The sequence below is a fragment of the Corvus brachyrhynchos genome, unplaced genomic scaffold (assembly GCF_000691975.1).
Source record: "Corvus brachyrhynchos isolate BGI_N302 unplaced genomic scaffold, ASM69197v1 scaffold142, whole genome shotgun sequence".
Classification (NCBI taxonomy): Eukaryota; Metazoa; Chordata; class Aves; order Passeriformes; family Corvidae; genus Corvus; species Corvus brachyrhynchos.
The window spans coordinates 10,115,889-10,136,159 of NW_008237226.1; the positions used below are offsets into that span (position 1 = coordinate 10,115,889).

Here is a 20,271-nt window from a genome sequence, read left to right on the forward strand (position 1 = left end):
GAGTCCTAGTAAGCCCAGCAACTTACAGACCTCTAATTCCTCCCAGTTGTTCCCCATGCCATGTGTGTCTGTGGACGGGCAGTATGGAGAGGCACCCAGTTGTGCTGGTTACCCACAAAAGGGATGGGAGCCATAATCCTGCCACCTGTTCTTCCCCCACCCCTGTATCATCATGCAAAGCAATCTACACTTCCATAAATAAAATACCCTTAGAAGTGCATTAGTTATTCTCAATTTGGTGAGTGTAGCCAATACATTCACAAATTGTGCATAGAAAAAGATAAAAATTTTAACTTCCTCTGCACCGTTTTAAATTATTATAATTAATTTCATGGGAGATTTTGATTGTTTTTCAACTTTGCTGTTTCAAAGTGTGGCTATGAGCCTGACATCTTTTTAGCAACTTGCCCCTATAGTCCCTATGTAGATTGAATATTTTCATCATTTATCAGCATACTGCCACAAACATATTGAGCCAACATCACTAAAATATATATAATGCCAAAGTATTTACTGGCACTGGCAGTGCTTGCTATTGTCAGACTTGGAACCACACTTTCTTCTTTAAATGAATTTCAACTTTACTTGGACCTGTGGTAGCTACTAAAAAACCTCTATCACTGTAGCTAGAACTGTGGAGTTATGTTTACCAAAAGTATGTTGGGAATTTACTCTTCCTCAAAGACATTGTTACTTCTGGGCTTATGGCTCAGTAGACCATGTTATGAAACTATATAGCAGGAAGACTTTTCTTTAGCTTTCTTAGTGAGTCATCCTCTCAAAGGACATGTATGCTTTGGATTGTTTTAGTGCAGGAAGGAAAGGTCTTATGGTTTATGTGTCGGTTACAAAATTGTGGATGCTCTCTTTCATTTGTCTTAATGCAATGCTTTTTCTCCCTTAACTTCAGGAATTCAAATGACTGATAGAACAGATTTCACAGTCAGAAAGAGGCAGTGCTAATTAGTTGGTGCTTTTTTCCATTAATATTAGCTGGATAAAAGCACCCTCATTTCCTTGACCTGCCACATGCTTTTTGCATGATCTTAGCCTGCCTGTGTTTTAGTTCCTTCTGTATAAAAATATGGAAAGCTAAACATCCTTAGCTCCGGCAACTCACTTCAGGGTAAATAACCAAAGGAGCTGTCAGTCTCTTTAATGCTGCTTCCATATGGTAGGACACCTTCAGGCAGCACACCTGCCTGTGGATACAGCTTTGCCTAGTGCTTAAGGTGTTTGGTTCTTGTGCTCAGAAATGCCCTATAGCTGTACCTAGGGCTTTACAACCTCAGCTCACCATCTGTGCAGTCAACACATTTGGTCAGGAAAAGCAGCCTGAAGGTATCCCCAGTAGTCATACTTGATGGTGTTAATAAAATGGCTACCACATAAACACTTCAAATTTGCACTGTTGCCTTCTAGAAATAGCATGTGAAATAATGTTTATTAATTTAAAATTCTCTGTGAAATATCCACAAAGCTGTGTCTTGGCTTTTATAAACAGTGAAACAAACACTAAAGGTTTATTTCTCTTTAATGGAGTTGTTCCACATCTCATATCTTTAGTCCAAGAATGCAGGACAGCCCATAATACAGTTTTACTGGACTGTGACTCCCTGTGTATTAATTTGTTTGGTAGGCAAATAAGAAAGTGCATTTTTCCAAGGAAGGAAAGATTTAGTCTCCAGGTCCAGGATGATTATTGCTGCTCTGAATCTTTGAATTCATTATGGGATTTAGGAATTTTTTTTCTTTTTCTTTTTTTTCCTTTGTTTTTTTTGTTTTTTGTTTTTTGGGTTTTTTTGTAAAGGTTGAGAATATACAAATTAATGAGAATCAAGCCATTGAGGCCATGAGGGAATATTTTTTTCAGTTAGGGCAAGAATGCTCCTCAGTGGGAATGTGTATATTAAAATATTTGATGACAGTAACAAATATTGTTTGTGGAGTTGTCTTCCAAGTGAAGCAATGCAGGTCTGGAAGATGTGAGCTCTTCTTCCGCTCTTATGCTCTGATACAAATGCTCAAGTACTGTGTAAAATCACAGCCCCAACTGCTGGTAGGCTTTAAGCAAAAAACCCTTTAGCAGAGCAAGGCTACTCTTCTCTCCGCCCTGTGCAATATTCCTCACCGTAGGGTGTAGCTTCCTCTCCAGGCAGTCACTGATCTCTTCCCCGTATATGAACATAAGCAATGAAGCCAGTGGTTTTTGTGCATCCGTGAACTTTTCTCTCTGCAGCTGGCTGGGTGCTAAATAGCAGGGTGGGTTCCTGTGTGCCAGCCTTTTACAAACGATCACCTGGGGACATGCAGGGTGTGAGAAGGAGTAAGAAGTGATACCTTAGAAAGGTAACAGAAGACACAGTAGATCTTTTTGAAGCAGTTTTAGGCTCTTTCCTGAAACAATAACACAGTCTAAGCACCAACACACTCCATGTGGAGTGTTGTCTTTTGAGTCTTCTAAACTTGAGAAGTTATTGTGTATGGTATTTTTCCTCTTTCTCACAGGCCATGTAACATGTACAGAGGGTGACTTGATGAATGTCTGCTGGAGTTGGCCTTATTGGGAAATTTCAAAATTCAGTTCTTGATATGGCAGTGTGAACTAAAAGATGATTCTGCTTATTTGGGATTTTTCTAATTACACAAAGATAGGGGAAACTGCTGTTTTTGTGTGTCTTCTCTGATTCAAAAGGGATCAGCAAATATCTGATACCTCCTAAGAGAAAACAGTCTGCTGAAATAGATCCACTTTTAGTGACTAAGGGGTCAGTTACTTTACAATGCACAGCAGCAACCAAAGATGGCAAGTCATGAATTGCATGAGCATCTTGAGCAGCAAGGAAAAGGAATTAATAGATAGACTGCAAATTCTGTAGATTTTCTGGTGGAAAAGTAAATATTCCTCCCCTTCTATTTGGAGGTTTTGGACTTTTTAATTTCCATGGAGACTATTTATTTCCTTCTGACTTGTACTGTCGATCTGTACATCCATTTGAACAAAGGAACAAACAAAAGGAAGCAAATCAGTGACTTGGTTGTGTGGAGGACATCTCAGCATTGGGAAATTTCTGTGTCAGCCTTTGGCAAGAACATGTGTAGTACATGAAACAAACCAAATTATATCAGTCTTATTCTGTAAGATCAAGTTACTTTTGCATTTTAAGTGCTGAGGTGTCCCAGTCTCTCACCTCCACGGTACACAAAGGTATGGTGCCTTTTCTTTTGTTCAGGTCAAGTGCAAATATTTGCACATGGGAAAATGTTTTAGCTCTACAGACCAATAGATCAGCCATCTGCCTGGAAAAGGCAACGCCTTTCTGCGCTGAGACGGATACACAGGGGAGGATCCTGTTCTGTCAGTTCTCAGATTCCTGAGCCTCACCTCACTGACGTTAAGTCCACGTTTGTTTGTCTACTCTTGGTCTGATTACACCAGATAAGTCCAGACAGTAAAGTAGACACGGATTTGTGAACAGGTGGCAGTAAAGTTTGCTTCCCAGAATGTGTTATGGTCATACCAAAGGTAAAACAGAAATTTTTTTGTAAAAAACATGAATTTCCACAGGTGATGCTGCATTATGCCCGTGTGAATATTAACGTCTAATCATAGAGAATAGAGGCTATGAATTCTGTAAAAGCACACAGTCTACACAGGTAGGTTTTCTCATCTATTGGTCCTTATACTATGACTGAATTTATTCTGTGTAAAACAACTTCTGCTCTCACATTCACATTTTCAGTCTTTTATTGTCTGCCTTCAGCTTTAACCTAGTTGGTTCAGTTCCAGATAATCAAGAAACAAAAGGAACAGTTTCCATCTCTTTCCTTAAGAAAGTGGAAAGTAAAGAGTATAAATAAAAATCTGCCCCCTAATATTGTGAATAAATTTGTGTGGTGTGCAAGCAGAAAAGCAGGAAATAAAAGAAGGAGCAGACTATCATTCCATTCATTTCAGAGGAAAAGAGGGGAAAGAATCATGTTATGTCTGTTATTGAACAGTTTACAGACTTACTATGTTATCTCAGAGCAATGTGACTTTAATCTGAGATCTGAGTTTCTGTTCCATCAGGAGAAATATTACCTGGCAAAACAGTCTTCAAAGAGAAGGCAGAAATGTAGTAGCAGCTCTAAAATTAAGGATGACTGTTGAACTAAGCTGTGAATAAAAAATATGTGCATACAGGCCTTTTTTTACCTGAATATCTAGCTCCACCAAAAGGACTGAATCTGAGTCTTTAAGAATCTCAGAGGTTTAGTCCCATTTCTGAAGGCTATGGCTGGGAACAGATTTCAGCATGGTACTTATGGGGATTTGAGAATGTAAAGAGGGTGAAATCCCCTTTAGTTACTTTGCAAAGAGATTTCATCTGACACAGCATAACTCATATGCCTGTGGTATCTCTGGAAAGTGGCTACTCTCTGCTTGAATGAGTGGTTCGTTAAAACTGTTACAAACTTCCACAGTAGCAAATACTGTTCGAAGTTACAGATGCAATCACTATTAATAATACCTTTGGAAATGAATCTGGATTTTCTTCAAATGTTAAAATAACCTTCACTGCAGTGTAAATCTAAAGGCTAACTTTTGTTTGATGATTAAGTCAGTGAACATTGTATTGTTCTGAAAATTTGGTTATTATTTTAATTCACACAGTTTGTTTCCTGTCTGCTATCTCACTATCAAATGCCAAAAATGAGCAGAACAACAGTAGCCTTCCAGGACCAGGGCTTGAATTACTTGTTTCTTCCACAATTCCAATAAGTGGTAATTCTACCATTTATTTCCTTTTACATCACTGAGGTGAGACAGATTATGGAGTTCAGCTTTCCTGAGACCAAGCAAGCTCTGGACTGTGGTACTTTATCACTAATCTTTTGGGATTCCAGCTTTGTGCATTCTTGACAGCCACCTCTGTGCTTATGAATGGATCCCCTAAAAGAATAAAGAACTTTAAACTGGTTTTGAAGAGGGAAGGGGATAAAACCAGGCTCACTGGAGTTAAGTCTGGTAGTGGCACACAAATGTTTGAGGGACAGCATGCTAGTGAGGCCCTTTGGTCTGCCCTCTCAGTGGAGGTAGGGGATAGAGCCATGTGGCAGCAAAGACACAAGAGTTATTGATGTTAGAAACCATGGAAGTACCTGGGAGTGGTCATGTAGGAATTAGGGCTTCTCCCCTCAAAAAGGTGGCAGGATCAACTGCCACTATATATATTGGGATCAACAGCCCAACTGAAATGCATCTACACAACGCACGCAGCATGGGCAACCAACAGAAAGAACTGCAAGCCACTGTGAAGCAGGAGAACTGGTGTAGATTGCCAACATGGTGGGATGACTGGCACAACTGGAGTGCTGCAGTGGATGGCTACAAACTCTTCAAAAGGGGCGGGCAAGGAAGGGGAGGCAGTGGGGTAACTCCCTATGTTAGGGAGTTTTGATTGCCTAGAGCTTGGTGATGGTGGTGACAGGGTTGAGAGTTTATGGGTAAGAACTGGGGGGAAGGCCAACAAGGCAGGTGAGTGTCCAGAGAAGGGCAATGAATCTGGTGAAGGGTCTGGAACACAAGTTTCATGAGGAGTGGGTTAGGGGTGTTGGGGTTGTTTAGCCTGGAGAAAAGGAAGATGAATGGCTGTCATGGCCACCCTGGGTGATCTCTGGCAGCTAGCTTGCATTTCGTTCTCCAGAATATCTCTGGCATGCTCAAAAGAAGGTATGACCACAGACTGGGAAATCTTGCCAAATCTGGAACAGATAAAGACATAAAGGAATAGAGCTCAGCACAAATCAAAGGAATGAGATTTGCAGTTTAATTTTACTTCTAGCATTTTTCCGATAGGTTAAAAACATCATACTGATTGTAAAGACAACACATTGCTAATGACTGAAACAAAATTTTTTTCTTTTACTGTACAGGTCATTTATGTTCACTCTGTTGGAATATATGCTTATATGCAAATTTTGCATAATTATGAAGATGTGGATGTGTGCAATATAACTCACTCATGACATATTAATACAAGGTATTGTGAATTAGCAAAAAAACTGCTGAGAGCCTTCTTTCATCTATTGTATGTACCCAGGCAGCTTCACAGCAGATGGCAGGTCGCACAAAAAAATGACACAGATGTTTTACATGTAACACAACATATATGCTCCTACTGCAGGTGAAGGGCTGACTATTTTGCTCTAACAAAAAACCACATTTCTGGGATAATAAACTATTTCAACTGACTTTAGCTTTTTACTCAAAACAGGGTGTCCACCCTTGCATACGGTGATCCTCTGGAAATTTTGCGAAGACTTTGTTTGTCCAGATTCCCTCAATAAGCTGCCACCTTCATGGTGGAATGCTACAGAAAAGGAGGGAACAACTTGGGATGAGCTTCCCATAACTCAAGTGCCATTTAAATGAAAAGAGCTAGGATAAACCTCCTCATTTTTCCCATGCCAGACTTCAGCATCACTTAGCCTCAGGATTGGAGTTCTGGGTCTATCTCCTTCCATCTCTCTTGCTTCACTGTATCTTTATTGTTGCAAAACCTGTAGCTCCCCTTTGATTATTATCACCTCACTGAGACTGCATGCTCAGTCTCTTCTGTTTTCAGCTACAACAATAAAAGTTAAAGGATTATACAGAGGAAAGCTAAGCCTGGAACAGTGTTGGTTTATTTGTTTGTTTGTTTGTTTTTTTCCTATGTAAGCTATTCCAAAATTTATAGCATGAACTTTCTGGTCTGATTTGACAGCAAAGTTTCCTTTAATGAGAAGTTACTGTATAAAGCAGGGGTACACTAAGAATTAATAAGCTTCTTGCAATAAAAGTTAAAATGGGGAGCCAAGATGCAGCTATTAACTCATGTAATGAATTACAAATAGACATCAAAAAGATTGTTTATAACTCCTCTTCAGAAGTCATAGCTGGCTGGCCTAACAGAGTCATTATTGGATTGCTAAAATACAGCTCGAATTTGCTGCACTTAAAAGCATCATTTTCAGTTATTTAGAGAATTAATTTCAAAGTGTTTAATATATTTCTCCTCTTGTTTTCCAAATGGGTGCTATAGTTTTTCTATCTTTGTTCTCCAAGTTGTACATATACATTTCTTATGAAATCTGATATACCAAATCTGCTTGGTAAAAGTTCAGTTTGCAAGTAGAGACAGAGAGGTGCAGCTCCACCTTGTAGAGATTATGGTCATTTCACTGTTGCTGGTTACAGTTCTGTCTGAATGAGGCGTAGTGCTTTCTTCATGTTCTCTATTACTGAAAGAAAAATAAATAAGAACTGTGAAAATGTATTAGAAGTACACTTGTACAATTAAAAAAAAGCCACCTAGTTTGATTTAGTAAATTATTCACACTGAAATTGATTTATGGTCCCACATTGTATTTTAGAGATTTCTATTTTGAAAATTCTGTTATTGATATTAAACAAAATGTAAAAATATTCATGAATCAAAATGTTTAACTTAAGGGATTTGACAAGACTCCTTTCAACTTCCTCACTTCTCAACAGCAAGCCTGGTAATCAGATGTGATGTGTGTATTTGTGTTGAGATACTGCATTGGTGTCAAATAGATGGCATAGAGTAAGAACAGGCTCAACCTGAAAAATCACATTCCTTTCTGAAATATGGCTGTTAGGGGTATGGACGTAACCAGCAGCATTTCTTTACTGATTCCCTCCCACCACTGGCTATTTATATTGTACAACTGGATACTTTTGAGCATAGTGACTTTCGCCATTCTCCATAAAACTGCACAGATCGTGATCCTGATGGTTCTCACCCATGATCTTTCAATTTTTCTTACTTGAGTAGGCCCAATAAATTCAATGGGACAATGGGTGTGATTGTTTTTCTAGAACAGGTTAGACCATTATAATTTATTGCAAATGCTCTCACACAGTATTTATTCTTTACTTTGAGATCCTAATGGATTCTGAAGCACAAGTGATCAGGATGGGGGGTATCTGGCTTCTTACAATGTGAAATGCAAAGTAGCACAGCAAAGGGGCACTTACGGAACATCATGTCCTGTGGTTCGTACGTGTAAAGCCGGTTGGAGTATCTTCCTGTGATATCAGCTCTTACTGTGAGAGATGGGTCTGAAAAAGTATTTGGATTAAACACTGCCTTCCATTCCCACAACAGCTGAGGGTGATGGTGTGGCATTGCTCTGGCAGCCCTGTTTCTGATTTCATCAATGCAGCAATTACGAGGCCGTTACGCTCTGTTCCAACCAACTGCTCTTTACTTGGAGAAATCCCAAACAAAAGCTAATGCTCATTTTTATATTGCACAGCTCTTTTAAGTGCTAGGTTACACATGCATTTCATTCATATTTAAAGAAAAATATCCTGTTTTACAGGTTCTGAGTTTACATCAGAAGAGGCTAATCTGACCGGATGCACTTGTAGTGAGGGTCATGCCTATCTACGGCAATAGATAGCATGACTTACCTAGAGCCTTCGGAATGAAAATCTTCTGATTCCTCATGTTCCCAGAATGGGAACAAGTTGTGGGCATCTCTTCTCTCAGTTACCCTTCCAAGTTTTTTGTTAATTTATTGATGTCTGTAACTACACTGCTCTCTGTCTGTTTGTGGGTGTAACTTTGAATGCCATCACAAAGCTAGGCACTCCAGGCTCCCTGTACAGTGAGTGAAAAGGAACAGGCACTCTGGGGCATAATTAATTTGATCCATTCCAGAAGTCAGCTTTACAATGGGGTAAATCGTTCCTTAGATGCCACTGACCATTGATTTATTCTGTGGTAATGTCCACTTTATAGACGTCTACATTCAGTCAGATATTTGCTTTTTCAGTAAGCTTTGTGTGACAACACTAGCGAGAAGCGTAGAGAACAAAAGCCCAGATGTTAACAGACTTTTAAGCATCTTGCTCTCAAGCTCAGATTAGTACCCTCCAGGATATATCTGTAATCTGAGGAAGTTTTCTTTGGCAAAATGAATCTTTTTGATGCCCCCAAAGGAGGACAGTGGTATAATGCAGATACCACAACTTTGCCAATACATAAATATTTCACATACCTACAAACATGATTCGAGGCACGTATTGTCCATCAGGTGACAGGTTTTTATCTGTGGTTTCATGCTGGTGTAAAAATTAAAGATAGTTGTTAAAATATTTCTGTAAACTTTGCTGAAGTAGTACCACCTGTGAATAACCTTGTACCAGAAGACAAAACCAAATAGGTACTACTTGTGTGTGAATACACATGCACAAATGCCTCTATTACATAACTAGAATGTCAGATATATTAGCTAAAATGACATGAAAAAGCAAGACAAAGAAAGAGAAAACACAGACCATGAAAAGATACAGTCACATCATCCCAAACCCTTCATACCATGAGATTCAGCATAATGAAGTTATTTTGGGCCATTTCCTGTATTTCTTCATTTTCTGCGAAAGCTTTCTTCAGTGCTAGAAAAGACAGGATCACTTTGAAATCCATCTCAAACTCTGCCTTTCTGCCTGTGTTTGGGCACCACATTGGCCAGAGACTGGGCCACATTGTTCCTTTCTCTGCTGATTCACATTCCCGAGGAGACACTTAAGGGCTCTATGCTTTTTTGGGGGTTTTTTCGCCTATGGCAGTACAACCTCTGGCTATGAAAACGGAAGCTCTCTTCTGTTATTTATGAAGCCTGTTGTCTCAATGGATACCGTGTCTTGGCTTGACAAAAGTGCATTATTCTCAGAAAATTCTTGTTAGATCAATTTCAGCAGCCCTGTCCTTGCCTCCTTCTTTAGTTACCATTTCAGGAGGGCTAAACAATATTAAATCTGTTCAATGAGTCAGTAGCAAATCTGTGCCTCTTAATTTAAACTGATGAGTGCTGCATTCAGGATAGCAGTACAGCAGCAGTGAGAATTATTCTTGAGTAGTTTCATAGTGGAGTTTTTGTAAATAATGGTAATAAGTTCTTCACTTTTCAGATACATTTTCATTTACCTGTTTCTCTGAATAATTTTCAGTAAGTGCAATGCAAATATATAGAAAGGGTCAGTTTCTTATAAAAATATTCACAAAATTTTAACACACAAAAAATCAAAATTACCTTGGCAGTATTGACAGTCTTCCAAATGATGAATTACCATCAGTGGCTTGTTACTTTATTAATAATAATAAAAGATGTAGTTAGGTCATTTGACATGTATTCAACTGGGTGATTTACTAGCAGACTGAAAAATGAAAATTGCATTTAATCTTATGTTAACCCAGAACAAAACCATATAGACATTCCGTAAAATATTACAGAAATTTCTGAGTAAGGGAAGAGAGCATAAACACTTCATAATAGAAGGAAATAGAGGAATGGAGTTTCTACATCTAAATAGGCCGTCTATAGCAAGAGATTCTAGAAGAAAGAAACAACAGTTCCACCATAATTTGATTCTCAGGTAGTAAATAATCAGACTAAATAGGTATTTAATGTTGCTTAGGTGTGAATTTTTCCAGGATTAAGAAAATAAAAAAAATACATATGAATTGGAATAAAATAGATTTTATAAGACTGGGTTTATCATCAAATACTTCCCATGAAAAGTTCCTTGTGTTTTAAGCTTTCTTGAACAGATATACAGTATATCATTTATCTTCTGTAAATAGTTTGGTAAAGTATTAGAATTTTATATTTTGGACGTCAAAACATAAATTCTGTGCATTTTCTCCTTTACTTTTAAAAAATTACTATATTGCTTGGTCTGCTTTCAGTGTCAGGAGTTGTTAATTTCTAACCATTTTCACACAGCGTACATGAAACTAATTGTCCTTTGTTTTAAAAATAACTTGCCTTCAATTTAGCACTAACTCATGCTACACTATTGTGATCTACAATGAACTGTAAAAGATATTTAAATAAGTACTGTTATGAATTCACAAATGTATTTGCAGCTAAGTCTCAGAGAGGAGGGAGCTTGGAACTTCCATTTCTACCAAGATAGTGAGAAACTGTGAATATGATGGGCCACAAACACATTCCAACTAATAAAGTGTTGGGGGAAATATCAGAGGCAGCAGATCACCATGCAAGAGTAAATGTAACAGATTTCAAGGAAGTAATCAGAAGTACATGATATTAAACCACAATAGATGTAATTTAAAAAATTATGGTATTCTATTTATGATAATTCAAATAACACTGCTTTTGTGCCAAAGAAATGACAGCATTACATTATTGGCCCATGATGCTACTTCAGAGTCATAAGAGACCTACAAGGCCTTTTATTTATAGACAGAGTCTGTTTTATTTAACTGGGTGGTCTGCAGAACAGCTCTCATGGTGTTTCTTTGTTCTGTCTCATTATTGTATATTCTGGCAAGATGGAGTAACAACACTGTCTTCATACTACTTTTTAATCTCTTACCTTTTCTTTGCTTGATAAAGCCCTTCTTCATAAGTTTGTACCCACGTAATTTCATCTCCCCACCCTAGAAATAAAACAAAAGGATTAGCTGCTGGCCAGCCAAGTAACTCATAACAAATTCCCTTTTTTTTCCTCCTTGTAGTTTTTTTTTAATGTGTATCAACAGTTGTACACGAATAAGATTGGAGGTTTTTACTTGAAGGTTCTCTAACATTGTGGATATGCTAATTTTTCATTCCCAATATAGACACTGAAAGGTTAAAAAAAGCTCAATCAAACAACCAAACCCCCCAAAAATCTCGGTTGCGTATCCAGTTCAAATCCTTTGATAGGCTTTTTAGCTGTCTTTCTAAATACTCAGAGGTCCCTAAATCAGCACCCAAATCCTTTCTATCTCAGATTTTCATATCCACCCTGGGACTTAAAGAGAAGCTAGGATATAATGAGAGAAAAATAAAATATGACAGCTCAAATAAGATCAACTTTAATATGAATGACATTAGAACAGTCTTGGAATATACACTTAACTCCAAAGCAACTTCAATCCCTGAAGTTGCAAGCCCTTCATCTAATTAAATAATTCAATAAAGGAATGGCTGTTAAATAAAAATCTCCACTGAAACAAAATCCTAACAACATCAGCTCCATAGCTTAACCATAGCTGGGGATGCACAGATCTCAAAAAGCAAATTGTCCAGTTGGTTTTATGCCTTCAGCTCCCCAGGATGCCAGTCCTTGTATAGTAGATCCCTGCATTCTAGGCAGCGTGGCTCCATTCAGGACAGCTCTCATGGGAATTGTAGAACAATGTCTGGACCTGGACCAGGTTACAGCTCTGTTTCTTCTGCGCTGTCTAGACAGTGCTTGGACCAGCCCAGATTTGCTGTTGGATTTCTCACAGGACAATTGTTTGTGATGCTTCTAGATCACGTTTTCTTTCAGTACACAGGTCTGTCTGGCTGATGGTGGGACTCTGGCATGCTGACCAGTGTCTTCCCAACCCTGGCCGCTGTCAGCTCCTGATGCAGATAACTGCACAGAGGAGTCAGCAAGGGGCATTTTGCAGCATGTTTAAGCATTCTCCTTTGGTCTGTGAAAATTACAGGTAAAGTGCTCAAGGCATCCCAATAGGCTTGAAATCAGAAAAGTTACATCTGTTTTCTGTGACTTCTTTGTAGGGTTTTTGTTAGTTTGTTTGTTTGTTTTCCCTCAAAACTGACAGAATGTAAAAGATTTTGTTATCTTTTTTTGTCCATTTATGCTGGGAAAAATAAATCCTGATTGAGGCAAGCTAGGCAATCAATCCCAGACTGATTATAACCTTTCCCCAGGGATACTGCTTACAAAAGGTGTTTTGAAATTTCTCTTAGGCTAGTCCAGGTGTTGCATGATTTTGTCAAGTGGTCTAAGAGCAATTAGGCTCAGATGGAACCTCTGAGACATGTGCAACTTTGCCAGGATAGGGAAACCTCAGAGGTGTGGGATCTGCAGGCTTTGCATAGCCTGCAGAAGAGGTCAGGAAGGAAGATGGAGATTTTTTTTGTTGAATAGTCCCAAAAGGAGAAGACAGATGGGGAAGGGAAAAAGACCTTACTAAGCTATTTTTCTGCTTGTATTTATAAGGATTGATCAGATATAAATAAATTAAAACGGGGTCTTTATTTAACATCCAGGTTGAAAATTATGTACCACAAGGAAGTGAATTACACACAGTCATGCTTTGCAGTGGATACCTGATGAAAAGCAAAAAAAAAAAAGACATGCAGAAAGCCCCAGAAGTGGTTCCAACTGTTGTTCTGTGTACAAGAATGCGTCTGTAGAAAATTTGTTCCATAGCAACTGGAGTTATGGTAGGTTACAATAATAAAATATATTTAAAACAGTCTATAAAAGAGTATTTTTCCATTGATAGTCCCACATGTACACTTTCATTTGAGAGACTCAGTTTAGGTTATTTGCTTCTGGTAGGTCACTATGACTTATATAAATCATGCAGGTTATATGAGGCCCTCAGTCATATCCTTAGGAATAAACTGCCAGAGTCAAATGACATGAAACAAGAATATGTATTACTTAGAGTGTAACTTAACACTAAAGAAACACACCTCAGTAAGTATAAATGTGCATTCTATGTATGTTTCATAGATACATACATATATGTGTATATATATATACATTCTATAAATGTACATTTAATATAAAAATATTTGCTGGTCTACATGATGAGGTAAGGAGGTTCATTCACATTCAGTGAATATACAATACCTCTTGACAGTGTCTGAGGAACACGTTTTTCCTTTTTAATTGCCATTGCAAGGTTGGAAGTGACTGCAATTAGCAGGAGGGACAAGGCCAATGTAGAATGGAGCATTATTTCCCTTCCAATGCGACAAGGAAACTGGAAAACAAAGAAACAGCTTTAGTCACATGGATTTGTCACCTGGTGCAGTGTAGATCAATATGTTAGTGGCATACTAACAATCTGTACTTCAGAGACACTTTTGGTTATTTCTAGAAATGCTTGCCTTTGTAAGGAAAATGCAGACAGGAGGTGCTTAGTTGTTCTGTGCAATGCTACTGTCAGCTGTCAAAATTAGGCTGCAGGGTACTGTTCCCATGTGATTCTCATGAACTAGTACAATATTGTAATATTGGATCACAATAGCTTCAAGACTCTGCTCCAGGTTTTTTAATTTCAGTGAAATGTAACAGCATGGAATTTTTCTTTCTTTTTACTTTGGAGCTTTTTTGTCAAAAGATGTCTCATAATATCATTCTTAATAAAGTAGGAATATTGGCAAGTATTTGCCCCCAAGTATAATAATCTTTAAATTGTCAAATTCATCCAAAATGTTGACATTGTGGTAATTTTTTAAGTCTCCACTCTGTGAGCCAGGATGTTAAAGACTGTGAGATAAACGCCAAATAAATTTTCAGCTGTTTCTCATGATGAGAATTTTAAAAATTTCTGCATTCTTCATTACATCTTTTACACTGAATTTCAGCTCAACTCCTTCTGAATAAAACAATTAATCAGTGTTTCTGGCTGGTTCAGTATTCTCTTCCTGACAAAGATCATTATAAGAAATTCAGTAACTTCTGATAAAAACTTTTGATAGAAGTCAGAGAACAAAAGCAAGAGTGGAGAGAAAGCATTATTAAGCCACATAGTTTTTAATTGATAAGTCTATTTCTGCCAGTACAATCACCTTTAGGCATTAAAGCTCTGATATTCAGGTGGATATTGGATGTTTTCAACTGAGTTAAAAAATGTAATGCATGTAGGCCAGGATATCACTCAGTCTTCTCACTGGAGATTCCACTTTTCAGAGGTTGAGTTTTAAGAGCTACCAGGATGCCCCACTGAGAAATTACTTTGACTTAAATAAAAAAAACCCAAACCAAATGAACAGTAATGACCCTCTATCCACCCCCCCCCCAAAAAAAAAAAAAATCCCCCAAGACATTTGTGCCTGTACTGATAAAGAAAATCCCTAACTTGAATTTAAAAGTGGTATTAGTATGGAATTACAACCCTGGGCACTGGCCAAAGAAAATGCTTCATACTTTTTGGGACTGAGACGCATGAAAAGTACTGTTTTAATGAACATCTTAACATTACAGAATCACTGTTAGTAGTTAAATTTCTTGTGAACAAATTAAAACTCTATTTCCAATAACTGGTAATCTCAATAAGAGAAATGCATTCTATTCAGGAGGCTGGAGAAAAATAATGTACATTAAAATATGCAAAAGTTAGGGAAAAAATTGTCATTTTGTAGTGAGTATTCCTTCACAATGTATCCATAAAGAAATCAAAGTGTTAATCTCTTTAAATCACCAGGTGTAATCATCTGAAGCTTAATAATTGATTATCATCCTATTGAAAATCAAGAGGGCTTTGGAACTGCAGCTGGAGGCAGTTTAAATTTAATATTCCTTATTTTTGATGCTACATGACCCAGTGTTATTTAATTGATTCAGAGCAAAAAAGGACAGCCAACGCCACATAGATTGCCTTCAATTCCCTGCCAGAACTAACATTTGCTAGCTAACCTCTATGCATCTATCATTTGTCTTTTTGTATAACTAGGCTTGTAAAGTATTTGTGAACCAAACCTTGTTGCTGTACTAAAGGAGAGTTAAGAATGAGAAATACTTGCTCACCAGCAGCGACCAGTTCTCCTGATTGAAGGTCCTTTTCCTGGAACTCGTAAGTTAAAAATCAGTGATTGAAGCACAGAACACCTGAGCTGCCCAGGTCTCTGAGTAGCAACAACAGCACATTCACCTGGGGAAAAAATGAGAGGAAGCTTTGAGCTGCAAACCAAATTAATGTGTTTCCACCCTCCCCCTTCCTTTTCTGCCATGCCTCCATCTGTCTCTCTTGTGAGTTCCCATGCTTATACACTGAATCCTTGCATTTCTCTTCATCTTGGCTTGTATCAGGTGTCTTGTATGAGCATTGGAAATAAATAGTGGCTTATGTGTGTCTGCTACTTCCCCCCTCAAACAGTGTGAGTCTGGCTTATGTCCAGTGAAAAAAGAAACCACCAATGAAAGCTGGAACTGTAGGTGCTTTTGTTCCCAGAGAATGGCAGAGTTCACTGGTGCTTGAAGATAGGAATGAACCTAATAGGAAGACACAAGGGTTACTCTGTGTAGAGAAGTGTAATTAGAAAATAAAACAAACTCTCTTTTTTTGAGAGGGAAATAAAATTATTTATTTAAAGAATATGGTTTAAACTGCCTGATTATTGCTACTGGGAGTTGTAGTTTAAAAATGTCTGGTTTTTTGGACATGATGCTTGATATAATTTTACTGAACTTGATAAATACAAGAAAAGTCTTTTATTCATCACCTTTGCAGAAAGAAGGAATGAAACGGATCACCCTTTTCCTCCTCCTTGGATAGATTTTGCAGGGGAATCAGAACTAACCCTCTTTTGGTTCTTTTCCCATGTATTTGTTTATATGGATGGTATGGTTACACTTCTTACAATTAGAAACATAGATTTTTTCCAAAATTACTGAAGTAATTTTGAGATATTTATTCTTCCACACTGAGGTATTGTGTTTCTCATGGCACAGGTTTATTATTGTAAGGCATAAAGGGGTAGACATTCAATCAGACTAAAATTAGTGCTGAGCTACCCACGAGTTCCCTTTTGCAGGATCATGTTCAGCAATTTGTCTCTATATTTGTAGGTCAGAATTTCAGCCTTTGTCAGTTTTGCCACAGAGAGATTGGCAGCCCTGGTCAAAAAGACTTTGTTGAGGTTTAATACTGAAAGGAAATGACTGTAGTGATTTATAAAACCAAGCTGGATGTCTTCAGTATTCCTACTCAGCCACTGTCTGCTAAGTGGATCTTACCAGCTGCCTGTCCTTTATTTCTTCTGCATGTGTTCAGCATCCACACATGAACCGAGTGTGAAGCCAGAGCTCCATCTCAGACACAGTCTGTGCTGCCTGGCAGTGAAACCACCGACCTGTGCAGCAGCATTTACCAGCCAGATATTGAATCTCTGCAGTGTAGAGCAGAGATTGAACTAGTGTGCTCTCACTCATTGAACCTGGCCAACCTAGTCTCCAGGGTAATGGTGGTGGAAAGTCTTTCCATTTTCCTCCTCCACTCTAAAGATTAATTTTGGAGATACAGCTATGGGTTAACTGTGTATACACAGTTATATCTAAGTCAAAATTAGGAAATATAATAAATATAATAATTTTCTACCTAAAAATAGGGCAGAAAAAGGCAGCAGTAAAGTATGTGAAGAGGACAGACTTCTAGAGAGAGAAAGATGTTGCAGAATAACTGGCACTTGGAATCTCAAGCTGCTGCTTTTGCGTGAGTCATGCAGCCGCAGATTTAGGTATGTATTCATATGTGTAGCTCATTTATGAAAAGTGAAACAGACTTTGAAATTTTACTTTACAGAATGCTGCACAAATGAGGTTGCTGATGAAGTTCTTACTCTGTCCTACTCTGCCTTAGCACCCGTGTGAGCAAGGGTTGAGATCACAGCTCCTGTGACAGCTGCAATTCAGCATCATTCCTGCAACCTCTAATAGCAATTCTGCCAAAGACTTTTACACGTGATCAATGTCCTTCTGCAAATCAATACAAAATTAATTAGGAGATCACACAGAGAGGTCATAGAGAGGCCTGGAGGGGGGACATGCACCACCACAAATGCCAAAAAAATTTTACACTAAACAGTATGAGAAAGCTTCACAGAACCCATATTTTCATGGACGGGAGGTACTTCTGGCTCAAACAAAGGTATTTGGTGTTGAATGAGTCTGGACCTCAGCGCACATTTAAGCAGCACATGGTACCAGAGCAGAGAACTACTCTTGGTGCTTAGACTGCTGAGCATTAGCTTTTGCTGCCAAACAGTAAAAGGAATAAATGGAAAAACCCTGCAAATGTCCATTGGGCTTAGGTCTTGACTGACAGCCAAAAATCAATTTCTGGATCATTTCAATAAAGTCATTTAAAGAAATCTAGATATGACAGGTTGGTTTGTTTCTGTGTGTATGTCTTTCAAAATAGTCATAATTGTGGAAATAGTTCTTCTGATATTACAGGCTGATACACAACAGATGTGCTTTCCCCCCACCCCCTTCCCTAAAAGCTGAGCTCTAGGTACTGCTCAAGTGAACAAATTACTCCGGTGTTACCTGTACGCCACTTGTTTGCTTTCACTCAACCATTGCACTTTTTTAGCCTTGTAGTCCCATAAAGACATTGTTATGGAACATAAGCCTAATAATATAACTGGAAAAGCATTTATTGAATTAGTTTTTACAGTGGTTTGTACTGGCTGCAAACATTATTCTCTGCTTCCCAGGCCAATGTCCATGCTTTCACTTTTAAGCCTTCAACTTATTCCAGTACTGTCACCTCCAACCACTCCAAGGTTTTCTCTGCATTTTTTGGAAACTGGCCCCTCCATTCTTAAATTGCCCTGTGGTATAGCCCCTGGAAAACTTGGTTCCAGGCTTCATTGAAACCTCTCTCTCAGCTGCTCTGCAGTTCTGTGCCTCCATGAGTCACTACTGTCTATTGGCTCCCATGTCCCAACAAGATTATTTTCCTGCCCTCTAGGCTTCTTGGATTTCCCAGAACTTTTTATAGATACAAAGCTTTGAAGACTGTAAAGGAAAAAAATGTAATTTATTATTTTTCATGAATTTTGCTGAGATTTACAGAATAAATGTGTTTTGGTAAATAAAAGGAAACCAGCACTAGATGTTGTTGGCTCCTTCCTTCAGTCCAAAAGTACAAACTGTTCTGGACTGTTTATTTAATGCTGTGAGAGCCCTGGCAGGCAGGACTTGCCCTTCTACTAGAGGATCTTTCTCTTACAGTGTGGTTCTAGCCATGCCAGAGGTAGCCTGGGAAGCCCCTCTGGCCTCCCAAGCTGCTGCTGCACCCCAGGGCACATACACTGCCAGCCCAGAGGAGGGGACAGCACACTCCATGCCTGTGGGTCTTTCCTTGGACCTTGGCTGGCATGAGGACCTGCAGAAGGTCCCTGCCCTTCTCCATTCCAGCTCCCTCTTGCTGCACTGTGGGCAGCTGTGGGCTGCTGTGCCTTACCATCATGGGCATGGCAGGGAACAGGGCAGGGGCAGCACCGTGGGGCCCAGGCAGCCCTGCTCTGTGCATGGTGCACAAACACCGACAGCTCTGCACTGGCCCCTCTCATGCAGTGAATTAACAACCGCAGACACCTCAGGGAGCTACATGGGACAGGCAGTAGCTGAGCCTTTCTGGACAAGGACATGTCTTCTCTCTTTTCAATCTTGCTGGTTCAGCTGTGAACAAACACCTTCCTCAAAGTGTATGTCACCTTACAGAGCTGAAAACCTATAGAGAAATTGTGTTTTAGACCACCTGAATAGACTATGATTTCTTTATTCCAATAAATTATGAAGTCTTATTGATATCATGAGTTGAGAAAAGATCTAGAATTTATTTTGCCCTCAAAGCTATAATTTTAAAATTTTTTTTAATACTCACAGTGTCTCGTAGAGGTGTATTTCCAACAGCTGTTAAAATGGCTCATTAACTCTTTGAGGAACCCAACTCTGACTTGATTATATTTGAGTTCCTGGATGATGCAATGTGGTGCTTGGATTCAATAAATGACATACTGAAGCATCAGAATCTAAAGGAAATTATATGTAAGTATGGCTGTAGTTGAAGGACTTGGGTGGAATTTCTCTAGTGCAAATATGATCTTTTAGTATTTATAGGTATGCAACCCATTTAAGTTTATCCATGTGGTCCACACGACAAAAATTTGATCATTAACAGTGCCTCTAGTTGGCAGTGTTGCATTACTAATAGCAAAAGGACAAATCTTCCTGTTTCAACTTTGCTGTATTCCAGTGATAAGTTCAGAATACAGATAATTCAAACATAAAAATGGGTGCACATAAAAATGCAAAAAATTTGAAAAAACAGATGAAAATTAATTTTGAAAAAGTCAGCATGATTTTTTTCGTTGTCTTTTTTTCTTTTTTTTTTTTAATATATGTGCTCATAAAGTAATTTGAGAGGTGACAGGGGTAGAAACCCAGACCAGATTTTAAGGAAGAGAGCCAGGAAATTCAGCATGTGTTTTGGAAGAGACTGAGAGCTCAGAAATATTCAATGAAACTTTCTGACTGCCACAAGAAATGAAAAGCGGCTGCATTTCCCTGCAGTCAGAGTGTCCCAATAAAGACTTCACAAGCAAGAATGCTCTCCAGAAACACATTGGACTACTTTGCTGCAGCTGTGAGAGTGAGTCAACCAGGCCTCTGTTGAAAGAAATCCTGTTGCTGCAATGTTTTTGCAATGTTTTCCTGCAGCG

At 38.6% G+C, this 20,271-nt stretch overlaps 1 protein-coding gene across 2 annotated transcripts; it reads right to left on the bottom strand.

The window, feature by feature from the left end:
* Nucleotides 1–1,508: 1,508 nt before the first annotated feature.
* AGR3 (anterior gradient 3, protein disulphide isomerase family member) lies at nucleotides 1,509–16,074 on the bottom strand. Of its 2 annotated transcripts, XM_008629955.2 has the most exons (9): nucleotides 15,569–16,074; nucleotides 13,667–13,799; nucleotides 11,402–11,465; nucleotides 10,093–10,145; nucleotides 9,378–9,454; nucleotides 9,058–9,121; nucleotides 8,030–8,113; nucleotides 7,186–7,269; nucleotides 1,509–5,748 (listed from the first exon to the last, which is right to left on the bottom strand). In XM_008629955.2, exons 2-8 carry the CDS (start codon nucleotides 13,770–13,772, stop codon nucleotides 7,220–7,222), a joined length of 498 nt encoding a protein of 165 aa, XP_008628177.1. In that variant the 5' UTR covers nucleotides 13,773–13,799; nucleotides 15,569–16,074; the 3' UTR covers nucleotides 1,509–5,748; nucleotides 7,186–7,219. The 2 variants fall into 2 exon arrangements, with proteins under 2 accessions (XP_008628177.1, XP_017584861.1); XM_017729372.1 differs by lacking the exon at nucleotides 1,509–5,748 and having other exon boundaries at nucleotides 5,791–7,269; nucleotides 15,569–16,073.
* Nucleotides 16,075–20,271: the final 4,197 nt, after the last annotated feature.